General features: G+C 40.1%; 1 protein-coding gene across 3 annotated transcripts in view; it reads left to right on the top strand.

The window, feature by feature from the left end:
- The window catches only part of LOC127431253 (neurexin-2-like), a 599,363-nt gene that overhangs the window by 215,243 nt on the left and 363,535 nt on the right, over nt 1-20,585 (top strand). For all 3 annotated transcript variants that reach the window (XM_051681607.1, XM_051681606.1, XM_051681610.1), the window contains one exon: nt 5,770-5,784. In XM_051681607.1, coding sequence (XP_051537567.1) covers nt 5,770-5,784 — 15 coding nt within the window. The remainder of the gene's footprint in view (nt 1-5,769; nt 5,785-20,585) is intronic.

Raw genomic sequence — 20,585 nt, 5'->3', positions numbered from 1 at the left:
GACAAACCGTGGTTTTCAGCAGAACTCAGGCAGCTTCATCAGGCCAAAGAGGATGCTTACAGGGGTGGGGATAAAGTCTTGTACAATCAGGCCAGGAACACACTGAACAAGGAAATAAAAGTGACTAAAGAAGATACTCTGAGAAGCTGAAAAACAAGTTTTCAGCTAACGACCCTGCACCAGTGTGGAGTGGCATGAAACAACTCACAAATTATAGGACTCCTACCCCCAACCCTGTGGTGGACCAACAACTGGCTGATGACCTGAATGTGTTCTACTGCGGATTTGAAAGGCCCAATCTCACACCCCACATCCACTCTGACCTTCACTTCACACAAACAGCAACACCTCCTGCAACCCCCCTCCTCCCCCTCCTGCTACTCAACCTGCAATTAAGATCTGTGAAGATGATGTGAGCCGCGTCTTTCGGAAACAAAAGACGAGGAAAGCTTCAGGCCCAGATGGCGTCTCACCAGTGTGTCTTCGATCCTGTGCTAACCAGCTGGCCCCCATCTTCATACAGATCTTCAATAGATCACTGGAGCAGTGTGAAGTCCCATGCTGCTTCAAACACTCAATCATTATTCCTGTCCCAAAGAAACCAAAAATCACAGGACTTAATAACTACAGACCTGTCACCCTGACGTCTGTGGTCATGAAATAATTTGAGAGACTGGTGTTGGCCCACCTGAAGAACATCACTGGACCCTTTCTAGATCCCCTTCAATTTGCTTATTGAGCAAACAGGTCTGTGGATGATGCAGTCAACATGGGATTGCATCATATCCTGCAACATCTGGACAGACCAGGGACATATGCAAGGATCCTTTTTGTGGACTTCAGTTCGGCTTTCAACACCATCATCCCAGCTATTCTCCGGACTAAACTATACCAACTCTCTGTTCCCATGTCTATCTGTCAGTGGATTATCAGCTTTCTGACAGACAGGCAGCAGCTTGTGAGACAGGAGAAACTCACTTCCAGCACCTGTACAATCAGCACTGGTTCCCCCCAGGGATGTGTGTTCCCCCCACTACTCTTCTTCCTCTACACCAATGACTGCATCGCCAAGGACCCCTCTGTCAAGCTCCTGAAGTTTGCAGATGACACCACTGTCGTCAGCCTCATCCGAGATGACGATGAGTCTGCATACAGAAGGGAGGTTGAACAGCTGGCTGTCTGGTGCAGTCAAAACAACCTTGAGATGAACACGCTCAAAACAGTGGAGATGATTGTGGACTTTAGGAGGAACACCCCAACACTGATCCCCCTCACCATTCTAAACAGCACTGTAGCAGCAGTGGAGTCATTCAGGTTCCTGTGCACTACCATCTCACAGGACCTGAAGTGGGAGACACACATTGACTCCATTGTGAAAAAGGCCCAGCAGAGGTTGTACTTCCTTCGCGAGTTGAGGAAGTTCAACCTGCCACAGGTGCTGCTCTACTCAGCAGTCATTGAGTCTGTCCTCTGCACTTCAATAACTGTCTGGTTTGGTTCAGCTACGAAATCAGACATCAGAAGACTACAAAGGACAGTTTGGACTGTTGAGAGGATTATTGGTTGCCCCCCCCCCCTCCAAGAACTATACACTTCCAGAGTGAGGAAAAAGGCTTGAAAAATCACTCTGGACCCCACTCACCCTGTCCATTACCTTTTGGACAGTTGCCTTCTGGCCGACGCTTCAGAGCTCTGAGCACCAGAACCGTCAGGCACAGGAACAGTTTTTTCCCTCAGGCTATCCATCTCATGAACTGTTAAATTGCCCCATTGAGCAATAACTATGTGCAATACACAGTTTAGTCTTTTTTATATTTTTTTATATTTATCCAACACATACAAACTCTTCTGTCATTTCATTCCTCTGAAAAAAACAAAACAAAACAAAAACATTTGCACTGTACATAACAGATTTGTATTTGCACTGTACATAACAGATAACAGATTTGTATTAGATTGCACTACGTATGTGTATGTGTGTATGTATTTATGTGTGTGTCTGTGTGTGTATGTACGTATGTGTATAACAATTTTTTATTTTTTTTTTATTATCTATGTCTTGCTGCTGTTTTTGTATTGTTTTTGTATTGTTGTACACTGGAAGCTCCTGTCACCAAGACAAATTCCTTGTATGTGTAAGCATACTTGGCAATAAAGCTGATTCTGATTCTGATTCTGATTCTGAACTTGCCCTTACCGCCTCCAACTGAATGGTCATTACGTTGGGAGAAAGCGTTTTGAGGCATTCAGCTCTGGCATTTTGAAATTAAATGGTTATAGCGGCCCTTAGCGGTTTAGAGCTGCTAATGACTCATCCACGCGGTGATCACGGCGGTAGAAAGCCTGCTCTGGTTGACTACCCACTGTATAATGTGGTGTTTTCAGCATATGAGCAGCTTCACATTTCACAACTTCACTTTGCAGCACGCAGCACATGCAGACTGTATATTATTTAATTAAATCTCATCCATCTGTGGTTTAATAATCACACTAGGATGTATCACATTTTTAATTTGATTAATTGTCCATTTCTGTGTATAAGGAGTATCAGAACAATGAACACATGCTCAAATGAGCATGAGAGCATTTGAAAGCAGCCAGGTGTCAGTCAGACAGCGCGCGGGGACTGAACTGAGTTAGTGCTAGTTACCACCGGTACTGCAGAAACACTGGTATTGTTCCATCTGTTTGTTATTTGTTTGTTTGTTTTTTATCAACTTACCGAAGTACTTGTACTTTTGGCATCACTACCCTTGTGAAAAGGTAATTAGTAGGTTTTTACAATTTTTTTGTTTGTGTAAGTTAATGTAGTCAGGTTGATTCAGACATGTTAAATAATATTTTAGACTTGAATCGCACCAGTTAATTTAGATATTTGCAAATGTTTTTATTTCAGCATACAGTATATAAGCAATGTCAAATGAGCAAGAGTACTGTTGTACGGAATATCATATATTCCGTACAACAGCATGATTGTGAGTGTGATATTGCTGTATACAACAGTTCTTTAAACAAGATGTTTATATCGAGGAACTTACACTTTAGACACATTATATCCAGTTATTTTGTCTGTATTTGTTCCACTTATTAAAATAGTTCCAAATGAGGCAAAACATTTTGCCTGACGGTCTGTCTGAAACACCCAGTGATATTATACTGAATATCATCAGTCTTGGAGCGCTGCTTGTCCAATTAGATTAGAGGACCGGAACTAACTGTCGTATAGACTCTTCTAGTTCTTAAATGTGATGTTTATAACGACATAAATTTAATAAACTGTTAAATGAGATATGTCTGCTGGGCAAATGACTATGTGTCCAACAAAATAAGTGTTTTTTTATGATGACTAGTCTTGGCAGCACTTTACCTGTTGTTGCCTATTGGACTTGCTGAGTAAAGAAGAGCAAATTCATTTGTCATTTCCCATGGCTCCAGTTGAGGTACACACTCACAATTAGAGTAGGGGAAATGTGACATTTTCTAAAATAAAATTTTTAATTACATGGGCTATGTTAATAACAACTCATAGCTTCTATTGGGAAAGCTTAACCAGATTATTTAAAGTCCATTTAAAGTGTATTTGCATCGATCCTGGTAATTTGTACCCTTCATTTGTAGTACAGAAAACATCTTTCTGGCTAGATCCCCTCTGGTTTAGCAACAGGTAGATTAGATGAGCTAAGCCAATGTTTCTGTTGTTCCAGCCCTTAAGAATGTGATTGTTTACTATAGAGGTATACAACGCACAGTGAAGTCCCTCACTCTCAGTATGTGAGTGACCCATAGGGTGTGTGGGCTGCTGAGAGAACAGCTGCATTCACTGATAGCAAGATCTACAGAAGTCACAAAATGGTATCCACATTTAAAGGCTTCTGGAGGACCAGCTTGTGAGGAAACCATAGGCCTATAGGATTTTTCTTATTTACAAAGTTATTAGCAAAAAAAAAAAAAAAAAAAAAAAGAAATAGCGAGAGTTTGATTCCTGCTTCCCAAGTTCTCTCTGTTGAAACAGGAGTAAGTTCATGAGGTTTATATTTCTTTTGCTCACTTGTGCACTGCTATAAGCTTGCCACACGGGCTTAGGGAGTTGGCAGCTACTATTCACATGGCATGATGTTATTCGTCCTAATTGCATCATTACGCAACATCAATGTTTCCTTCGAAAGGGAACATTGCGTGGCTGGCCATACTCTCTAGTTGCTGCATAGGCTCGTGCCTTTTTCAGAAAATCTGGCGAGGTGGCACCAAGCACTGACCTATATAAAGCCCATGACGTGGCTCCCTATGGGCGTCACTTAAGCACCATCAGCCGGTAAATTGGCATGATTGTATACAGGCTTCAGACCATGTGAGACCACTGACGTAGTCCAAATTGCGTCATTACGTAACGTCTCGTTCCCTCTCAGGGAACCAAGGTTACGTTCGTAACCGAGGCATTTTACTGCATTCTTCCACATGGTAAAAGTTCTTTATCATTAAATAAATCATGATATCATGAAATTTGTTTTTTTTCTGGAGAGTTTGGTGTGTTGAAATAGCTGTCAGATATGTTCTCTCTGATCGTTGGAGAAAAAGTATTATTGGGATGAAAACATTTGACAGAATCTGATGCATAAATGACTGCATGAAGTGAAATTGCTCATCCAATATACTGTATAACTTAATAGAGACTATTTAAAAATGTATTGTAATCATGGTCAATATTTATGATTACCTGTTACAAAGATTACCACTGTGAAAGAATTATGTAGTTCCTTTTCACCAAATATGGTCATTCTGATTTGGTCAAATTTCCATTTTTTTGACAAAATTTGGTCATTCTTATTCAGCCAAACTTTCTTTTGCCCAAGTTTGATTATTCTGATTTGGTCAAATTTCCTTTTTGACCAAATTTGGTCAATCTGATTTGGTCATACTTTATTTTTGACTAAATGTGGTCATTCTGATTTGGTTAAATTCATTCTTGAACACACTTTATCATTCTGATTGGTTACATTTCTTTTTGACTGCTTTTGGTCAAATTAGTAAATTAGTGCACATCATAAGTAGCATTATTATTTTAGGCACACCTAACTTGAAAACCTTACTGAATTAAAAATATTAGTTATACACTTTAATTGTTTAACATTTAATAGGCATAACATTTATACAATTTTACTCAAGGAGGATTCTCAGAGCTGTCTGCACTTTTTCTCACACCCAACTTAGAATTTAACTAATTTCCTCAGTATTATGGCTGCTTTGACTGCCAGTGGAAATACGGCACTTTTATATTCATAGTTTGCAAACAGAGCAAAATTAATTCTTTCAATGCAAGTAATGTGCTTTGTAAATGAATCATTTCAGTATTCACTTAAAGAACTGTAGGCATTCTTTCACTTGGCATATCTATTCATGCTATAATATACAGTATTTTTTCTTTCTTTCTGGGGCAGTGAATAGGACTCATGATCCATCATGATTTAATTATTTTATTTTTAACTTGATTCCATTAATTTTTCTATGTGCACTACCCAAAACATTAAAGTATATTTTGCTGCTCATTTTAAGATGCTGTTATTATTTTTGTGTAAATCAGCATGCAATCCACTGAGAATAATTTCAATTGGATTCAATGTGTCTTTAGATATTAATGATTGACTTTCTTTGAAGATCAAAAATGTGACTAGATAGACAGTGAGCCTAGGTTCTGCTTTATGCTTCTTTTATCTTTTAAACAAGTTCTGGAACAGTGCCTCTGACTTTGTACTTTTCACTTTTTTTCCACAGGTAATCCAGAATCAGGTAAGAATCCTCTCTTATTCTTCTCAATTTTCATAACACATTCCCATCCTCTTATCCCCTGAGAGAGCACAGCGTTGCTGAAAGCTTTTTGATACAGAAGTTCTCTCTTCAAGCATAGTCGCAGGGGCCTGGATGTGGTGTTTTGCATGAACATTTCATAGTTGAAGATATGTTTTGCGAGCAGTTTGGACTAGCCAGTGAGAGACTTATGGCTTGTCATTAACATTTGGACTCAATTTTAGATCCTCTCTTTTTTTTTTTCCTTTTTTTTTTGTGGAAACAGGTTGCGAACGTGAATTTAATTGTAATGTCCTGAGCGCACATTGCCTATATCCGTGCATTACATCAGAACAGACAGCTAAAGTGGCCAGGAAGCTTTGAAGTGCTTTGAAAGCTTTTATAAATTTGAACGCTCTTATACACGTTACACTTTAGACAACGGCACAAAAAATTAATTTGAGGTGATTGACTCAAACGTTGTGTTTTCATGTCCCTGCCTTTCCAGGCTGACATAAAAATATCTACCATTCATGGCAAAAATAAATGAATAAATAAATAAATAATTATCACACTGTATTTCGGGAACTTGGTCATATTTGTGCACCCAACTGTAGTTTAATTAGGTACTGTATCATAGATCTGTACTTTACATATCCTTCTCATCAGGTGACTTGAGATGAAAGACTAGCCACTCTATAAATATTTTTTTTTTTTTAGTGATTTGACCAACATTTCCATGGGTTATATAATGGATACAATGACCTGAGTAAAAGCAAACACACTCTTATGTTAGAAGTGCCAGCTATGTTATTTAACACTATAGTGCAGCACTTGAATCACCTTACACAATCGATTTATTGAGCAATATATTGTATGTTTTATATTATATCCTTGGATATACAGTGTCAAAAAATGTATTTGTATACTTAAGCCACAGTTTTAGACACTTAAAGCTAGGGTGTGTAATCCAGAGAGGCTAGCAGTTAGCAAGCTAGCTTTAAAAGCATAGAGCCCGCCCTCGTTTCAGAGGTGTCTCCAAAGCCACGCCTCCTCTATCACACATGAACACACACACAGAGCAGAGTCTAAGCGCCAGAAAAAGTTTCTAACACGGTCTTTCTTTTCTTGTTTCCTTTTACTGGTGGTTCAGGAGGAACATAAGGTAGTTTGTCTTCCATTCTCGCGCTCGCTCTACACAGTGTCAAGGAACCCGCGCTGATGACGTGTGATTGTCTGTGCGAACAAGTTGTGCGGCGGTATGCAAATATAGATTGACGGACAGGAAGGACATCCTATCATTACATTCGGACCGAATGCAGTGATTGGTCAATCATTTATTGGTCCTGTCCCTTCCACAGAAGATATATATATATATATTTTTTTATATTTAGACCACTTAAATTATTGATTGCTATCAGGATGTGAAGAGACTTTCAACCAGTATAACAAAAAATGTTTCTGGAAAAGACTGCACACCCTAGCTTTAAACCATAAACCAAGTGGTTTCTTCAAATAAGTGATGCTCAAGCTTTTCTCAGAACTTACCTGTACTTCACCATTTTTTGCAATTATTTTTGATCAACTGGTCTTAATGTCATTTTAGTGGTTGTATGAAGGCAGTTCCCCTCAAGTTCTCACAGGTGTCCTTACAGAGTAACCACAGGTGTAGTTCCACATGTTTGACAACCATTAAGTGTCCAAATATATTTTGTCTTCATTTCAATTTTGTTTTATCCTTTTAAAGCTATTAAGCTTTTTTTGTGTGTGTGAATTGTTTTGCTTGTGCTTGTGCGCTTTTGCCTTCTTTTTATTTTTTTATTCTTTTTTAGTATAAATGTCGCTTTTGGTATTTTATTGCGATGACATTCAGACAATTTTAAGTGTGACTTAAAGGGGCAGTTCTCCCCATTTACAACATCATTTACTGATCGTCATATTGTTCCGAACCCCAATGACTTTCTTTCTTCTGTGTAACACAAAATGAAATGTGAGGCAGAATGTTAGCCTCAGTCACCATTCACTTACATTGCATCTTTGTTTCCATAAAATTAAAGTGAATGGCAACTGAGGCTGTCTGTCCTTGACATTCTGCCGAATGTGTCCTTTTTTTTTTTTTTTTTTGAGTGAACTATCCCTTTAAGTGTCCAAATTTGGATTCACAACATAAAAATACGTTAAATAATCTCACTGCAATAAAGGAGAGTTGCAGGCTATTTCCTGTTGGAAATGCAAGCACTTTACCTGCTTCAATCAGCGGTCATCCTCTACGTGCATCTGTATGGCTTCATACTTCTAGCTCAAATACGGGGCTTAAGTATATTTTTCATTTATTTTTGTACTCTGTCTGTCTGTGAGTGTGTTAACAAAAATGAAAGAGAGCGAGAGAGAGCGAGTGAGAGAGAGAGAGAGAGGTAAGGGCTTAGGCAGTAATATGTTATGGGGGATGGGGGGCTTATCGTCTTTCAGTTGGAGTGGAATAATGAAAAGAGAACTTTGTTTTTAATTAAAGCGGGACATTTGGGCATGATTAAGGGGCTAGTGATTAATCACCTCTATGGTCCACTGAAGAGGATGTGCAGGTCAGGCCTAAAGCCTGTGAACAGCAATGATTTACACATGAACTCTCCAGAGAAGAGCCAGTGTTAGGATCACAGCTTAGCGGGACCCTTCCTTGATGTTTTACATACAGATATGAATTGGTATGATATTTATGGTGTGGATTTCTGCAATTGAAAGGTCAGCAGTGTAAGGGAATATGAGTGTGTGTTGGGGACAGTGACACACAACTCTGTTGCAGCTACCAGTGGGACTGGTAATATATCATTGTGAATTTAGTGGCATAGCAGAACAGCTGACTCGATTTTAACATCCCTTTTTATGTTCAGGAGTAATGTCTGCATTTGAAAAGATAAGCTTGGCTTGGTTAATGCTGATTGTTAATGATATATCTTTGCAGTATTTCAAACCCACTAAAAATTTACACAGGCATGGGTGAATCTCAAAAAGACATGCCTGGGTCATGTTTTACTCCATAATCAAAAGAAGAAAAAAAAAATGAAATGAAAATGAATGAAATTATGTTGACACTTTACAATAAGGATGTATTTTTTAGCATTGAGGCCTGTTCACAACAAATCCATGACGATTTTGCAAAACGAACCTCTGACAGAAGGTCTGAGTAAAAAGTGGAACTAAAAACTATTACACTCATGTACAGTAGGGGGCGCCTTTGCGGTGTTGTTGTTATACCAGTCTCCTGTCCACACCTCCAGCTGATTAATATGATGAATGCTGTTAAAGCATTTATTTACCTAATTTAGCATAACTGTTTCATTATGTTCTTTCCATGGTGTTGATACATTTTGAGGAGCATATAATCTGTTTTTTTACGTGAGTAAGATGAGTAAAGAGCGCTGTTGGATATTTATTTGCATATTTAGCATATTTTGCTACTAGTACATTCCAAATGGACACCTGAAGCCAACTTCTCTAATTATAATGCCTGGATAATATTACACAAGGTACAGTGATATAAATACACGTTGAGTAATGTACATTAAGAATAACTGGTATATATTATAAAATATGATGTGTATTATAATAATATTAAAGAATACCCATGGAGCTCGGTCTTTTTATTGTAATACTTTGTTATATTACACTTGCAATAAAAATAGAAGTATTGTTCTGCAGTTCGTTTGTCTACAGTATAATATAGCACATAAAGAGTTTTCGAGGACTTTCTACGAGCTCAGTGCAAACGAATTGCCGAACAGCACTGCTATTTTTAATGCCATGAGAATGTACAGCCACAGTGATATACATGTTAAATAATGTACATTAAGACAAAAAACCGTAAGCAGACTTTCAAAAACAGAACGGATTTACACCGATCAGCCACAAGATTAAAACCACCTGCCTAATATTGTGTAGGTCCCCCTCGTGCCGCAATAATAGCACCAACCTGGAGTAAATTCTAGAGACTGTTGTGTGTGAAAATCCCAGGAGATCAGCAGTTACAGAAATACTCAAACCAGCCCATCTGGAACCAACAATCATCCATGCGATTATCTAATCAGCCAATAGTGTGGCAGCAGTGCAGTGCATAAAATCATGCAGATACGGTTCAGGAGCTTCAGTTAAGGTTCACATCAACCATCAGAATGGGGAAAAAATGTGATATCAGTGATTTGGACCGTGGCATGATTATTGGTGCCAGATGAGCTGGTTTGAGTATTTCTGTAACTGCTGATCTCCTGGGATTTTCACACACAACAGTCTCTAGAATTTACTCCGAATGGTGCCAAAACCAAAAAAACATCCAGTGAGCGGCAGTTCTGTGGACGGAAATGCCTTGTTGATGAGAGAGGTCATCAGAAAATGGCCAAACTGGTTCGAACTGACAAAGTCTATTGTAACTCAGATAACCACCCTGTACAATTGTGGTGAAGAATGCTATTCTGAGATGCGGGTTGGCACTGTTTTGGCGGCACGAGGGGGACCTACACAATATTAGGCAGGTGATTTTAATGTTGTGGCAGATCAATGTATGTTTGCAGCTACATCAACTATTTATTTTTAATTATATAATTTTCAGGGGTATGTATCAGCTGCACGTATGCTGGTGTTTTCCAGTTGATTAGTGCCACCAACATGCTGAATTGACTGACAAAAAGCTCATCTCATTGGTCAGTCAGTTTTCATCACAGTCCGAAGAATAAAAAAATTGGAATGAATACCTAAATCATATACTAATGTTAACAAATGCAAACTTTTTGTAAAGTGTTACCAAAATATATATTTTGAATAAAACATTTCTTTATACTTATATTTATATGAAAATCGATTTACTTTTATTTACTTTTCAGACCAAAACATGTATTTTTTATTTTATCATTTATGCATTTTTTGTATTGAGACATTATTTTCATGACAATTAAGCATGGTTTCACACTTCCGTAATGCAAAAAATACAAATTCTCTTCACACACACACACTCAAAGGAGAGAGTGAGAGAGAGAGAAAGATTCACTATCTAACTAATGACCCAAGTACCAAACTAAGCTAATGCATAATCCCAAAATGTATAATGGCTTTGCAATGAGCTTAAAAGAGCATATCATGTCCTTGACATGGCCTTGACGTTCAGCAATGAAGAACAGCAACAAGAGAAACAGAAGAGATCATGATTTTCATAAGTGCTTATTTCACAGGGAGTTTTCAGCTACACTGTACTGTATTGCTCTCTCTTTTTGTCTCACTTCAACTCTCTTTCTCTCTCACTTTCTAACTCCTATTTGCACATTTGTCAACAACCAGCAAAAAGAGTGGCACAAACATCCACGCTTATTAAACATAATTTGATTGTTAACTTGCGGGTATTTGAAGAATGCAGCTGCCCCCCTCTGTCGACAAGATCTTATCACAGTAGTTAATATCACAAAGACACAATCCCTTTACCACTCAGCAGTTACTCACCTGAGGGACTGTGGGCTCCTTGATTGTAAGGCCACGCACTGAATACTAAACACAAAAACAGTTATTCGGTGCATATAGTATCCTTCCAACTTCAAATCTTTGGAGGTTCGAGACCTGTTGTTGCTGTGGCGAGAAAACCTGTCTGCATTTGTTAAGGTGAATTAATGCAAGTAAATCTCTGTGCCTCATTCCTTCCTGAATCTCATCCGTGTAGAAATCCGAGCCAAAGTTGCTGGCAAGGTCAGGGCTCAGAGCTAGTCCAGGACCTAATCTACAAAGCAAACCCATTTCAGATGAGCCACACCATTTCTACATTCAGCGGGATATGGAGAAAAAGATTTCTCTCTTTCACATGACCTTGGAGGACATTTTTTATTTCTTCCCATTGTGATGTGATTAAAGGAATTGTTCACCCAAAAATGGAAATTCTGTCATCATTTACTCACCCTTATGTCTTTCGAAACCCACATGATTTTCTTCTGTGGAACACAAAGGAGATTTTTAACAGAATGTTCAAACTGCTCTATAAATACAATGAAAGTATATGATGACTACAAGATTCTCAAGGCAAGGTTATCAGTGAATAGTGACTTAAATTTAAGTCTGTACCTCACAAAAAACCATAATATGACTTTAAAAAACTTGGATACACATGTTGTATGTATTTTTTTGTTTATTTTATTTTTAAGCTTATAGCCCCTGGTCACCATTCACTTTCACTGAAAGCAAGAAAGCAGCTTGGGAATTCTCTTTATGTGTTCACAGAAGGAACAAAGTCATGTGGGTTTGGAACAACATGAGGGTAAGTAAATGATGACAGGAATTTCTTTCCCTTTAACCCTCTGTTAGCTAATGAAGCTTTTTAAACTCTCTGGAGCATCAGATGGTGGTAATGACAGCGTCATTGTTTAGGGCACCCTTTGTTTTTCCCCTCATAGATCACCTCCTCAAGAGGACGTTAATCAATGCAATCATAACCAACTGGTTTAATATTTGAAAAGGTCACCTGATTGGCTGCATGCTTGGGTGACAATCAGAGTGTCTGATCTGCTAAAAGCTAATTAATTCACAGAGATGCGCAGGTGCGTTTCATGAAAAATTTCAAGAAATAGCTGGGTCGTATCACCTCAAAATAAAAATAAAATAAAAAAGAATGAAAATAAAGCCTATTTTTGGACAGTCAAGATTTATTTGCATTGTGACATTATTTTCATGACATTGAAGCACAATTAAGCTTTGTGAGATTCACCCAGGTAGGGGTTTGTTTGGAATTTTATTACAGTTGCAATATTATCTGTTGCTTTCAGGGCTTTGTTTATGGTTTCATTTTTTTTTTTTTTTTCAGACTGATTTCAGGAACCAGTTTTCATTTTCTTCGCAAACAATTTTCTTTCAGGGTGCGATTGAAATACATTTTAAAAGAGTCTAGGATCCATCTTTTTCCCCTTGTTTGACCATTTAAAATTATCACAGCATAAAAGAGAATGAAGAAATCTGTGCTTTCATAATGTTGTGAAATTTGTTTCTCCAGCCATTTAATGAATAAGTGGATACCTAACGTGAGACTGTGAGGGAGTCGTGATTCACTTCAGACAGGTTCATTGTGTTTGTTATTTTGCCTATTGATTACTGAAAGTGTGGGCAGAGAACACATTCAACACATGTCTGCCTCAATATATATATAAATGCTTGTTTCCTCTTTGATTTCACATTACTGATCAAGCCTGATTCCCTCTTTTTATTTTTCACTATTTTGCCATTTTCAAAATCATTTTCCTTGTTGTACCATTTTTGTTTTTAGTTTTGCTTGCTAAGGCTGTTATTATCAGCCTCACTATTAGTATTTCTCTTATTAGCAGCTTTTGAAAACCCTTTACCCAAAGTATTAAACTTTGGCACATGACCCGTCCCACACATTTATACTTTGGGCATATTGGGAAGAGAAATTGATATGACACATAATTTACACTTGGAAGACCAAAAAATCCCATAGACTTAAATGGAAGGAGGGACCAACCCCTATATAGAGACCAGCAAATCATAGATACCGGGGTGGGCTGTTTAGATTTGGACCACTTAGCAACAACACCTTAGCAATCACATAGCAACACCCTTTTTGCTTTTTTTAATAATACAGATTGTTTAGCGATGACATGAAAAGATGGGTAGAAGATGTGGGAATAGGATCGGGCAATGTTGCAAGTCAGATTCAAATTAAAATCCTCCACATGAGCACCATAGCTCCATGTGTTGGAGCACATGACTTACCAAAGGGCCACAACTTCAACATTGCACCATTTCTCTGTGCTTTCTGTCTTCTCATTATAATTGGTGCACTACAATCCAGCAACAGCTCGGTACACTGTGAACTTTCTCCAAACCTTAGCAAGACATCCTTAAATGTCTTATAAAGCAGAAACAGAGGCACACACACAAAGGAGGGTTGTGTTTGAGCTGTGCTTCCTACTAATGACATGAGCAAGCATGGACGCTGTGGGGTCTGGAATCTCCCCGTTTCATCTCTCGGCTCCCATCTCTCTGCCACATCTGTGTCTGTCTACTGATGTTTGCTCCTGCTGTGGAGATGACATTTGTTTGAGAACTGCTGCCACCTTATCAGGCAGACAAGAGCGACTAACATGTCGTTGTGCATAATAACCAAGCTGTCAATATGTTTGGTTAACTGATATGTTTTCTTGATTGGGTCTCAAGGGCTAGTGTAAATGTTTTTCAGTAGTTCATATGTTAATGTAATCTTGTGTTGAAGCAGTAAACTTATTTGGCTTGCTGTCCGTATACTGGAGGGCTTGGAGCTCGAGACTCGATTCGAGTCCTGATTACCCCCAAAAAGGCGTTAAGAAGAAAGATCGGTACCATGACTATGGCAGGAAGTATTCAAGCCAGCAACAGTTCTATTTGGTAAATTGGCTTGATGGATGCTTCTGAATTGTTCTTCACCCCCAAAATCTGTATAGAGGGAGTGCTTTACGCATTTCTTTGAAGGTGCGTTCTTGTACAATGGCTGGTCGAGAGGGCTACGCTGTGATTCGAACGAGAGACCACCACTCATCGAAGAAGTGGATGGGTTCACGGCATGCAAACAGGGAAGGTGAAAACGAGAGTTGGCTCATGCTGGGTTCGAAAGGGAGGGCTCATACTGTGTTTGAACGGATAAGCCCAGCATGCATTAGAACGGGTAAGGTGAGAATGAGAGTTGGCTCACTCTGCGTTCGAAAGGGAGGGCTCGCACTGCGATTCGAATGGGAGACTGCTCTATGGAGAGAGAGAGAGCTCACAACATTCGAACGGGTAAGCCCAGCAAGCAGTCAAACAGGAAAAAATTAGATCGAGAGTTGGCTCACGCTGCGTTCGAAAGGGAGGGCTCACACTGCGATTCGAATGGGAGACTGCTGTATAGAGAGAGAGAGCTCACGGTATTCGAACAGGTAAGCCCAGCAAGCAATCGAACAGGGAGAATGAGAACGAGAGTTGGCTCGCGCTGCATTCGAAAGGGAGGGCTTACACTGTGATTCGAACGGGAGACTGTTCTATTGAGAGAGAGAGCTCACAGCATTCGAACGTGTAAGCCCAGCAAGCAATCGAACGGAGAAAGTGAGCACGAGTTGGTCGTGCTGCGTTCGAAAGGGAGGGCTCACACTGCGATTCGAATGGGAGACTGTTCTATGGAGAGAGAGAGAGAGCTCACAGCATTCGAACGGGTAAGCCCAGCAAGCAATTGAATGGGGAAAACGAGAACGATAGTTGGCTCACGCTGTGTTCGACAGGGAGGGCTCACACTACGATTCGAACGGGAGACTGCTCTATAGAGAGAGAGAGAGCTCACGGCATTCGAACGGGTAAGCCCAGCATGCATTCGAATAGGGGCCACTCTGTATCTGAAGCCGAAAGCCCATCGATCGCCTCGGAGGGAAATGGCCGTGATACGAGGAAGTGGATGAGCTTGCGCGACATTTGATCGAGAGGGCTATGCTGCGATTCAAACGGGAGGACTTCTGATTTAATATATATATGCACATGTTCATGTGCCCACGTACACACATGCATGCACACCCGCGCTTAAACGTACGTGTACACGTATGCACGTGTGCGTGTAGGATGTATTGAGATGGCAGCGGGTGGTGACGTGAGTGACGGTGACAGGTGGTACTTATAAGGGATTCGCTGGTCAGTGATTGATGAGCTTTCCTGATGTGGAAACGATTGGATCTGATGTAGCTGTGATATGTGTCTGAGGACCAACGACTGAGAGATTGAATATGTTGTTCTGATAAAACATTTTTGGGCAGCTGTGGTTGCTGCGCCAATACGGAATGAATGACTGGATACAAATTTTGCCGGGATGCCGGAATGGAGGAGGTTTGACCTGAGTTTATTGCACCATAGTTCACTGTGTCTGCTGTTACTGATACTGTTCAAAATAATCAATAGTGGTGGTGATTTTGATTCATTTTAATGACTTGATTCATTTGAGGGGATGGTCTATAGGAATCTCAGCTCCGAACAGGAAGGTACCGGGATTGGAGTCAAGTCCGCCTCTGGAGCTAATGCTCTGAATTTCTGAAAGGAAAAGTAGGACAGTGAGTCAGCAATTTGATTCTTTGATCCTGGTATGTGTCTAGCAGAGATAATGAATTGGTTACAGGCTGAAATCCAAATTAGACGTCTTAGAAACTGCATGATTTTGGGGGCACGAGAACGGCCTTTGTTGATGCAATAAACTATAGCCTGATTATCGCAATGTACTATGATGCTTTTTGAAGTCCATTCCGTTCCCCACAGAAAGTCTGTGACCACGATAGGGTATAATTCGTGCAGGGCAGAGGAAGCTGCTGATTGTGGAAGGCTGATGAGCTCTGGGGGCCAGGTGGAGGCGAACCAGTGACCTTGGTAATATCCCCCAAAGCTGACGGATGAGGAGACATCGGTAAAAAGTTGGATGTCTTCAGGAAATGAGAGGAAGTCCTCGTAACAGAAGGCAAGTCTGTTCCATTGTTTTAGGAATGTTAACCAGAGCTGGAGGTCAGCACAGCAGTATGGGTTTAGGATAATTGTGTCGTTTAGCGCAGTGACGGATGAGGCAAGGGTGAAGAGGTGCGAGATGAAGAATTCCTTGGGAAATGATGTGCATGGTGAAATTGAGATGCCCGAGGAGGGAGAGGAGATCTCATTTAGAGCAGCTTATGTTAGATAGGAGGTTGGACATGATTATGATTATCCTGTCGATTTCTCTTTTGGCAGGGAGGCTTGAAATACATCTGTGTTGAGAATGATAACTAGGAATTCGATGGATGAGGAGGGACCCACTGTTTTCTCATGGGATATTGGAATTCTTATATCGGCAAAAGTTTCTGGACGGTACAGAGGTGGGCAGTGGGAGGGTCATCGGGTGCTGCGTGGCAGCAGGAGACTTGCATTCATCATTGAAGGATTCACTTGAGGCCATTCACTCCTTAGGAGTGTGACTGTCACCTGCAGTACAATACAGGTGACAGTCCTCTTGCGGAGCCGAATTCGGCTCGTGTCTGTTCGGACAGAGACTGTGTATAAATGCGGTGTGCTGTGGAATGGTCAGAGCGAGTGCTGCGTGGCAGCAAGCTTGCGTTAAAATGTCTGCGTTGGTTTGAAAAGAAGTTGTCATTAGATTATCGGTTGATTGGAAGGAGTTCTGTGTTGCATGATGCCCCTGTGTTCAGAATGAAATAAATCACACTCCGAAGGGCACTTTGGAGGGAGAAACAATCATGATATTCATGTTAGAAGATGACGAACAATCGCTGAATAGAGCATGTCCTAAACAAGCTGCGGTGAGGTAATGAGGCTGACAGGCATCAACTGTGCTTGGGGTTGAAATGGTGATTGGATTGAATAGTTAATCTTTGTTTCTCTTGCTTTCAAATAAAAATGGAATTCTAATAGCTTGAAGCCAGAACGGTGCCCGTTCGTGGAGGCAGCTCGCACTGCTTTCCGGGTGGAATGTTTAGATAAGAGAACATGAGCAGTCGTAGAGAGCTGTTTCACATTTGTAAAGAGCCGGAGCAGCCAGTTTGCGGAAGCAACTTCACGCTATAAACTGCTTCGGCGAATGGAGCATAGAAAGAAAGACAGAGTAAAAAATATAGTACTTAACGTTTTAGCCGTCAATATGGCTAAAAACAAAAGAGATGCTGTGGCAGCTTCTGTTGAATAATGAGATTGTTTGGATGGAAGATCTGTTCTGGTGGAGCCGAATGCTTTGCAGCGAAGTTGCATCCGATGATCCGACTGCCTGGGTCTGTTCATGGGCAATGGGCGGGGCCGAAGAGGTCCGGAGAGTTGTAACAGGAAGCAGGTAAGCAGCGGCTTATATACTCCTGCTTGCGGGCTGTGATTTGTCAGATTAAAATTAACATGCTCCTCCCGAACCTCTGTTAATTAACTCCATATGTTGGTGCTTGGCATGCACATTTTTGCATATTCATTTAACCGGTCACTGACCATTAATATTTGGCTGTTAACCAGTAACCGAAAAGTCATTCATCATATACATGACCCAACAGAAATGTAGGCCTTAGGAGTATCGGAATACCCCTGCTGAAAAGATGTGCTTAACCTGCCGGCAATTCACATGCTGACCTAGGCTGGTTTATGCCGGTTAGTGCTATTTTGGTACTGGTACTTTTGGTAAATCCTGGCATTGACAACATTGGACACAGTATAGGGGGACATTTCTATAAGAAGTGTTCAAAACACAATGAAATGGAACAAATTGTGGGGGTCTTAAAATGTTTTTAAATGTATAGTTCACCCAAAAATGAAAATTCTCTCATCATTTACTCACCCTCATGCCATCCCAGATGTGTATGAATTTCTTTCTTTTGCAGAACACAAATTATGATTTTTAGAAGAATAGTTCAGCTCTGTAGGTCCATACAGTGCAAATAGTTGGGTGGCAAAATTTTGACGCTCCAGATAACACATAAAGGCATCATAAAAGTAATCCATACGACTCTAGTGTTTTAATCCATATCTTCAGAAGTGATATGATAGGTGTGGTAGAGAAAAAGATCAATATTTAAGTCCTTTTTTGCTTGAAATTCTTCTCCCTGCCAGTAGGGGGTGATATGCATGAAGAATGTGAATCACCAAAAACACAAGAAGAAAAATGTGAAATTGATCTTTTTTTTACGCACACCTTTCATATAGTTTCTGAAGACATTGATTTAACCACTGGAGTCTTATGGATTACTTTTATGCCTTGGAGAGGCATTTATTGGAAACAATAATAAATGTTAAAATGTCCAAAAAGGGTAATAAAGTGTCCAAGGGGGAATAGTGTTCATAATAAATGGGGAATCTGGCATCCTTGAGGTGAACGGGGCTCCGTGAAAGGGCAGGGTAGTGTCCATACGTTAGCCCAGGCACGAGCTGGGTCAATCGGCCGCTCACACTCCCCTCCAAAGTCCACGGCGCGAGGGGCGGTGGCGTCACTGACTGCCTGTCTTCCCAGGCCGTCCTCGGCTTTCCATCTAACCGGCGAATGAGAGGAAGAGTGACGTTACTGTTGGTGCCCAACTGTGTCATCTCTGCCCACAAAAGTGCCCGCATTCTCCACCACTGTGGCAGGATGAACGAGGCACAGAAAATTATTCTTAAGTGCACAGTCCCACAAAGGGGGTGTTTTATTGTGACAATAGATGGAAAAGGAACTTAATGGTGCGTTGTGAGCGTGCCGGGGTGTCTGTGATCGTGAGTCCTGTGTATAGTGTAGCTTTCGCGAGATGCGTCCGGTGATCGGCGCTCACTCGTTGCTGGAGTCTGGAATTGAGATAGAGAGAAGAGGATTAGTGACATGCCTCGGAATTAATGCTCACCGTCTTCCTCTTCCTCCGGCGTTTAAATCCCCTCCAGCTAATTGTTCACAGGTGACACCAATCAGCGTCTGCATTCTGCGGTTGTTTGCTGAATGAGCTCCAATTCCAAGCCGACGCTGAAACGCATGGGATACTCGCCACACCACGTTAATTGTGCACTTCAAATTCCAATCACATTTTAATACCCAAATAAGGGAATTTTAAGCTAATATTTATATGCCATTTTAGTGCCATTCAGGTGAACTCTGAGCATCAGAGCCACACTGCGGATGTCATACAGAGCAGCTCCTGTCCAGAAGAGCGCGTGAAGCGCTTCTCAAGCACTCTGATGCGCATGCAGTCGGCAGAGGCTTGTGCCAAACTCCCGCAAAAATATAAACAAATAGATACTTTGATAGTGAACACAAATCATTCCGGATTCACTTTAAACGATCGTGTAATGGCAAATGTTTCTGCGCATAGTGTGTTCATACATGCAGTGTTAGTGCGCAGTGCACACGCTTACTATATTTCTGTGATAAAATGATTCCTCAAAGGTTTTGCATTACGAGAAATAAGGGTTCATTGGTTTAATCAAAGATAAAATGTGAAAAGTGTGAAAATGAAGAAATTAGGACAGAAATATTTTACTATTACATAATATAATATAAAATAAAGTAAATACAATATATTTTTATAAAAATCTAAAATATTTGAGTTCAAAAACAACAGTGTAAATGTAAAATTGATCAAAATTAAAGTTGACCAAAAAGAGTGACATATTTTATGTAGAAATATTTTGATATTTAAAACATTTTTTCTTTGTCACTTTTTTTTTTTTTTTTGTCAGTTAGTTAAATATGTAAAATGACATTCTTAAGGTGTATGAAGCACACATGCACCTTAAGAAATATGACGATTTATATCACCAATTAATCGTGAAAGCCCTAAAGAGAAAACTAGTCATCATAGCCCTAAAACAGACAATTAATCATAATTGCAATTATTTGTTTGACAATTAATCATCAGACAAATGTCATAATCATGACAGCCCTAATATATACAAATTTCAAGTTGAAATTAAAAATGTTTATTTTTTTTGTATTTATTTTTTTAATAGTAGACCATTGTGAACCGTCCCTAATCATAATCATGGTTGCACTTATATACTGTATTATGCATCTGTTTAAGTTAACACTATAGTCTTCCACTATGGTGTGCAGTTATACACAGCACTTTTGAACAAGCAAAACAATGATTGCTCAGACTTTGTTTTAGGCAGTTCTGCTGTCTCTCAGTTTAGTCTGCCATGATCAGAAATTCTATTTACCCTCCGACACCTCTGAAAACCTTGTTTTGTTTCCTTAGAGTGGCTCTGCCAGTCACTAAATCTCTTTAGCTTTCCACAGCGATGACAGGTTTAGAGGACAAAACCACAGCACCTGCCCCCTACACACACACACACACACACAC

The sequence above is a fragment of the Myxocyprinus asiaticus genome, chromosome 40 (genome assembly GCF_019703515.2).
Source record: "Myxocyprinus asiaticus isolate MX2 ecotype Aquarium Trade chromosome 40, UBuf_Myxa_2, whole genome shotgun sequence".
Classification (NCBI taxonomy): domain Eukaryota; kingdom Metazoa; phylum Chordata; class Actinopteri; order Cypriniformes; family Catostomidae; genus Myxocyprinus; species Myxocyprinus asiaticus.
This window is presented reverse-complemented; position numbering and strand designations above follow the sequence as displayed.